We start from the raw sequence: 6,912 nt of genomic DNA, 5'->3' as shown, positions 1-6,912 counted from the left end.
TCTTCCCTGTGAGCAGCTTCGAGTCATGAAATGTTTAAATAAGTCACATTACCAGGTCTGAAGTCGAGCTGGGAGCGGGTATCTGTGAAACTGCATCCCGGGAGTCGTTTCCATGATGTGTTGTCTTTGTTTACAGGTAAAGAGGCTCGCGCAGGCTCACCTGCCACTGGCGGCGCCTATACTGCACGAGCGGAGCCTCTTCCGGGACTTTCTGGTAAAGCTGTAAAGTCAGCGCGACCACCGGCAGCACGTGACGAAACGCCAGGCTGGGTAGGTGTGTTTTTAAGGTGATATGGCTACCCTGAGGGCACCATGCAGGAATGACCGGTTTATACTGTATAGATGATGTCTCTACTTCAAATGTTACACATCATCAATAATAAATATTATACAATATTTATTTATTTTAAAATATCTGGTTACCAATTAGTCAGAACTTTACTTGACAATACCCTTATAGGTTGACACTGACTTTACTTCCTTATTTTTCGGGTCCACACGGACCGTAAGGATCTTTGTGTAAGAGACCAAACACAGTCTATGATACAAATATAATAATAATTATATTTTTATTTAAGTTAGCTGACTTATTAAATAGTTAATAAACAGATAATTGTTGGATTTAATGTTGATAATCAAGCAAAATTAGATTAATTAAATACAGTATTTGCCATAAACCTTTGGGAAACTCTTATGTATGAGATTTTGCACAATTTTCTGACGTTTTAAAGACTAAATGATTCTAATCGGCAGAAGAATCAAGAGATTACAAGATAAGAAAACTGTCAGGAGGAGCCCTGATGAAAATCTGCTTCTTATGAACCAACTGTTATAAAAGAAGAATAACAGAAATTCAGGGAGTGGGAGATTTAATGCTTCTTAAAATGCAGATACCACAAATAAATAGCACATGTATTTATCTATGTCTTACAGCTGGGGTCGATGAGGCCCCAAACACGACCAATGCAGTCTGTATTTGAGTTGTGAAACATGTAATCGGTTGAAATCATGTTCACAAGGAATTCTTATCATATGGGGAAAATTCACGTAAGCTTACAGGATGTTTTTATAATAACAAGTTACTCTTGTTCAATGCAAGTATATAGTTAAACTCCACTAAACCTGAGGTGCAAATAATGCACCTTTTATTAATGATAATACCTTTTTTTACCTTGACATGTTTCAACTGCTGTCTTCTTGATTCTTCTGAGGAAGACTGCAGGAAGACAGCAGTCGAAACATGTTAAGAAATGTATTAATAAGTTCAGTGAAGACAAGATTAACCCTTTACTATATGCAGGTGCCATCTATATTCTGATTACTCTGCAGATTGGATTTTAACACTAAAAACCTGTTTAATAATAATAATGATAATAACTAATAACCTGTTTTTAAACTGTTACTGTCTATATTTGCACAACAACAGTGTGTTTGTTATAAGTGACGCAAAATATTGTGCCCTGTGGGGTGGGAAGCTTGGTGGCCAGACTTTGCCAAAGGTGGTTGCGGCCATGGCTGTATGGTGGTGCAGCGGTTAGCCTCACAGCTAGAGGGTTTCTAGTTTGAATGTAGAGTGTGTGGAGTTTGCATGTTCTCCCCGTGCATGCGTGGGTTCCCTCTGGGTACTCCTGCTTCCTCCCACAGTCCAAAGACATGCTCGTTAGGTTCATTGGGGACTCGTAGGTGTGGGTGTTTGTCTCTACGTGTCAGCCCTGTGATTCAGCTCCAGCCCCCCGCGACCCTGAACAGGATAAGCATGGATCGAAGGTTACGGCCACCACAGGCCCTGACTTTGCTCCTAACAAGTAAGACTATTCCAGTTTCCAGACTGCTGTATGTGTGGGAACCATCTGCTAAATATTCACTCCCTCAGGGGGTCCACTGACAAATGAAAGCAGAAAGGTCTATTATTGGTTGTGACCTTTGATCATGATGTCATCGATTCACTGGGACAAAGAGCTCTCATTGTGGTGACAGACTTCACTCAGTTAAACACATTCCAGGAAACAGATGGCAATATACAAATTTTATTCAAATGTACTTTCAAATTTGAACAATATTCAGCAGAATTTACCAAAGAGATTTTATCTGAAAACTCCCATTGAATACAGTAGAAAAGAGTAAATATACTGTATGAATATCACAGATTACAAAAATATCTGCATAGCCAGAAAGAAGACCCAGAAGCCCACAGGACACGGCTCGGCTTTAAGCAAGGCCGCGTACACACAGTTTGACCTTATCGTGCACTTTTCCATATCGTTGCTCACGAGGCGGGTCAGGAAGAGAACGGGACGGTGCCAGACAACCCAATGCATTCACTGCGGCAGAACCCATGTCCACAGGACACAGTAGATGCTACACAGATGTTAACTCCTTCCATGTTATTATAAACAGGAGTGCTTTATGAAACACAAGCTGGAAGAAGACGACTGCAGCACACACACCATGTTTGTCACGTGAACGATACTTGATTTCATTCGCCGGCCCCCTGAAGCAGCACTGGAGCGATCCGCAGGTGGTCACAATGTAAACATTTGTGGTTTTGATTGTTTCATGAGGAGGAGTGATGCTGGTGGATGATCGAAAAATCTGGCGCGACAGAACCGACCCCAAGATATGAGTCAGGGGACGCAGAGCAGCTCCGTCAGTCATATTGAAAATGTACAACCAAGATAAGTTTCAAATACGTGCACAAAAAACATACTTGTAATGTAACAGTGTTGCTATAATATATATTTATATCATTATTGTTGGATGTTATTAAACCCATTAAACATTAAAGTTTGCATGATGATGCTGAAAGCAAAATAAACAATTGGGTTATTCTAAAAGGAATAAATTATAAAGATGGTATATACACAAAAAATATTAGCATTAAAGGATATTTACAATTAAGTTTCAAGATGCTAATTTCTTTGCTATGTTATGGGAAGGCTTCCTGGTCTGCCCCCTACTGGCTGGAGGAGGGAATAACCACGACCGTCATTTATAATCTTCACTGAGAACATCTCCAGTGTATTATTGTGTTGTTAGGGAAATATTGATGCCAATTAAAATAAAAAAATCTTTAGAACTGAAAGGAGACAAAAAAAAGATTCAGCTGATTTCTAATTTAAATGCTTGGTAACAAATCAGCATCTTGAAACCACGCTGGTGATCCGGTTGGTTCTGTACACAGGTGCAGGATCTCAAAACAGTGGACTATCCTTTATGAAGAAGAAGAAGAAGAAGAATCTCTGCTTACAAAACGCATTGTAAGAAAAGTTCAGAGTAGTAAAATACACTTTTACACAGCAGTAGAAGAAGAGAGTACAAAAGAGATTCTCATTGGCACAAAGTCCTTGCAGCAGTAGTCGTCGTCGTCGTCGTCGTCTCCATCCTGAGATGACTTTTAGAGATCAGTAGCCGTTTGTTTGTACGAAAAGTCACAATTAGAAAATAAAGAGACTCGCTATCTCTCCTCTTCTTTGTGTCGAGCTGTATGTTGGTCACAGCGATGAAACATTTAATCCGATCCAACTCTGATGTTAGTCTCACACAAAAATCTCACAGCAGTTGTGAGAATCTAGCCTCGTATTGAACAGGGGAAGCATGGTCGTGAAACAATATAGTTCACCTGAAAGTATTCCAGTTAATCCAGGTTTAATAGCAGAAAATAAAACAAAAATAAACACCCAAAAAAACCTGGCAAATTATTTTTTACGTCCCAAATAGTCTCAAGTGGCAAAATGGAAGACGGACTGAGCATGTGCGCATCCCAAAAACAGACAAAGACGTCCTGAAGGGGTAAAAACTCTCTCCCATATCGCTCCATCTTCTATGTCTGGTTTTATTTGCAGCGTGGAAGCTTGCAGTCAGGTGATTTAACACAAGAAGAGTGTATGGGGAATGTATATAATTAGGGCGCCTTTTAAACACAAGGAAGGTAGAAAAACCTGCTTGGAAGCGTAGGGAGTTGATTTGACAGACAAAATAAAGTACTCAAAATAATACCACCGTCTTCCTCTGACATGCTGGAGATCATGACTTTGGAAAGAGGCAAGAACTGAGTGTTGCTGATTGGTTCGATGTCCCGCTGACACTCCTTAATGTCAGAGAGTCACTGATTGTACCCAGAATGCAGTCGGCTGTCTGCCCCGTTATACTGTACACACAAACCCTCACACACAAACTGGTCCATGCACTCTGAAGTAGATGCACATGCTCAGCTTTGCACATGCAGGACGCATGCACGTTTCCACACCGAGCCCCAGTTACAGGTTCTCTCCCGGCTGGTACTGCGGCTCTGTGGAGGTGAAGTAATCCTCCAGGAAGCCCTGCAGGTACTCGAAGGTGGGCCTCTCCTCGGGCTCTTTCCTCCAGCAGGTCAGCATCAGGTCGTGCAGGGATTCAGGGCACTCGGCCGGGCACGGCATCCTGTAGCCGCGCTCCACCTGGTCCAACACCTCCCTGTTCACCATACCTGAGAGAGCAAAGATATGATCACACTTTGGATCTTGATTTCTGATTAATAATAAATATTTTATGCTGCTAGACTCTTGGACCTGAGCGACATGATGTCAGCATCCGTAGGTGATAAAAGCTGCTCAATCTAAGACGCACAGGTTAAAGTCTGGGACTGAAGACGATACTAACCTGGATAGGGCACTCTGCCTTTAGTGGCCAGCTCCGTCAGCAGCACTCCAAACGACCAGACGTCCGATTTTATGGTGAAGCGTCCGTACAGAGCGGCCTCAGGAGCCGTCCACTTGATGGGAAACTTGGCTCCTGCAAGAGGAAACATTTATCAGCAAGTTAAAAATAGACCATTGTAGCACTCGTCACTTCAGCTGCATGAATCATACAGTTTCCTGGAGGCTTTTAACACCTTCTAATCCACAGATAGTACATCTGTAGTTCCCAGAAATCGGAGGGATCATAAGGTCTGATGTACAATCAGGTTATTTTCAAGAGGTCACAAGTTAAAACATGTGGCTAACTCCTGTACTAAATTCAAAGAATATGCAAATAAAACAAAAGCTAGAAGCTCATAAAACAGTCCTGTGGTCTCACCTTGCCTGGCAGTATATTCATTATCCTCAATGAGACGAGCCAGACCGAAATCAGCCACTTTGCAAACCAGGTTATCTCCCACCAGGATGTTAGCCGCTCGGAGGTCTCTGTGCACGTAGTTCATCCTCTCCACGTAGGCCATCCCTGACGCAATCTGAGAGAGAGAAGAAAGCTCTCTGATTCTCTGATGGAGAGGAAAACAGCCGAGATACAGCTTCTGAATGTGTAGTCAAAGTGTTTGTGCTGACCTGTGAGGCCATGTCCACCAGCTGGGGGAGGCGGAGCATCTTACCCATGTCACCTTTCAGGAAGTCCAGTAAGCTACCTGTTAGCAGGGACACACTGCAGGTTAGAATAACACTGTGGAGCTGATGTCCTGATGTGTCACAGCATGACATCTTCTGTTTGTCTACACAGTAATTGTAGTGTATCTAATAAAATAAAGTTCTGTTTTATTTGCAGACTACAAATGCATCATAGGCGTGTCGGTTTAGTGGTTAAATCTTCCGCCCATGTACAGACGCTATCGTCCTTGATTCAGTGGCCCCAGGTTCGACTCCCACCCTCGGCCTTTTGCCGTGTGTCATCCCCCATTCTCTCTTCCCGTGTTTCCAACTCTATCCACTGTTTTCTCTATTGAAAAAAGGCCCAAAAAATAATCTAAAAACCCCCCAAACAAACAAAAAAAAGCAAAACAAAAGCACCATAGCTCGACTTTGCAAACATGCAGGCCATGTAGGTTTTCAGCGATTCACCATTCAAACTTTGCTACAGTTATCTGATTTATGCTAAACTGATACTGACCTTGTCCCATGTACTCGGTGACGATGTATATCGGCTCCTCTGAAACCACAGCGTAAAGCTGAACCAGCTTCTCGTGTCTCAGTTTCTTCATGACCTGAGCCTCCTGGAGGAAGGCCTCAGGGGACATCGTGCCGGGCTTCAGGGTCTTTATCGCCACTCGAGTCGTACCGTTCCATGTTCCTGATTAAACAAACATAACAATAACAATAATTTAAGTATTGATAATCACAGTTAATCTTCAGCAGCATAGAGCCACGTGAAACCAAATGAAGAAAGCTACAAATGGACCGAAGCCTGCATCAGAGAATTCCAGCAAGTGTTCCCAGTTTTTTTGTGCAAAATAATCAACTTTTATATTAGCAGATAAACTGACAATTATCTGATGCTGTTTGGCGGTACACCTAAAGAAATGGTCGTACTCACTGGCCCTTACAATGTATGAAATAAATACAGTATGTCCTGTTACTAGGGATGTGCATTCCAAGCAAAAATACTGTTCGATATGTGGGAACGAAACGACTATTATCCGAAGATCCGAAGACCAGTACACTTATAACATTCTGCTTTCAACTTTCAAAGTTTGCACTTGACCTCATTTTCGATTATTTTATCAACAAATTTCAGTAGTCTCTGTATTTTTTCGGTTCTGAATCTCAAAGCGGCACACCTGTTTTACCGGCACCTGGCACTTTCTTCTTCTTTTGTTATTTAATAGCGGTTAGCAAACAGCTTTCAGATGCACTACAGCCACTATCTGGTAGTACGACAAGGCGCCAGTAAGAACAATGGAACATGTATATTTTTAAGATGAGATAATAGTCGTTTAAGCTTTTCGATTTTTTAATTACGATTCAAATATTCTGAATTCGTGACCCATCCCCACCAGTTACATCAGTCAAATAGAGCTTCACAAACAGCAGCCAGCTGTATACCAGCTTAGGTCCTTTTCATTTTATGCTAATTGACTTCGACAAGGACGATCACATGCAGTATTTCCTTCAGCTACAGCAGTAACACGAGCACTGAGAGGAAAAGACGAGGAGATTCAGTGTG

At 42.1% G+C, this 6,912-nt stretch overlaps 1 protein-coding gene across 3 annotated transcripts in view; it reads right to left on the bottom strand.

Moving 5' to 3' along the window:
• Positions 1 to 2,028: 2,028 nt before the first annotated feature.
• src (v-src avian sarcoma (Schmidt-Ruppin A-2) viral oncogene homolog) overlaps positions 2,029 to 6,912 on the bottom strand; it is a 39,588-nt gene continuing 34,704 nt past the window's right edge. For all 3 annotated transcript variants that reach the window (XM_069659462.1, XM_069659461.1, XM_069659463.1), the window contains 5 exons: positions 5,860 to 6,039; positions 5,304 to 5,380; positions 5,056 to 5,209; positions 4,639 to 4,770; positions 2,029 to 4,465 (listed from right to left, as the gene is read on the bottom strand). In XM_069659462.1, the coding sequence (XP_069515563.1) occupies positions 4,257 to 4,465; positions 4,639 to 4,770; positions 5,056 to 5,209; positions 5,304 to 5,380; positions 5,860 to 6,039 (752 nt within the window). In that variant the 3' untranslated portion in view covers positions 2,029 to 4,256. The remainder of the gene's footprint in view (positions 4,466 to 4,638; positions 4,771 to 5,055; positions 5,210 to 5,303; positions 5,381 to 5,859; positions 6,040 to 6,912) is intronic.

This window comes from Semicossyphus pulcher, unplaced genomic scaffold (assembly GCF_022749685.1).
Source record: "Semicossyphus pulcher isolate SPU_LCO1_2020_fin unplaced genomic scaffold, fSemPul1.0.p SCAF_13, whole genome shotgun sequence".
In the NCBI taxonomy this organism is placed as follows: domain Eukaryota; kingdom Metazoa; phylum Chordata; class Actinopteri; order Labriformes; family Labridae; genus Semicossyphus; species Semicossyphus pulcher.
This window is presented reverse-complemented; position numbering and strand designations above follow the sequence as displayed.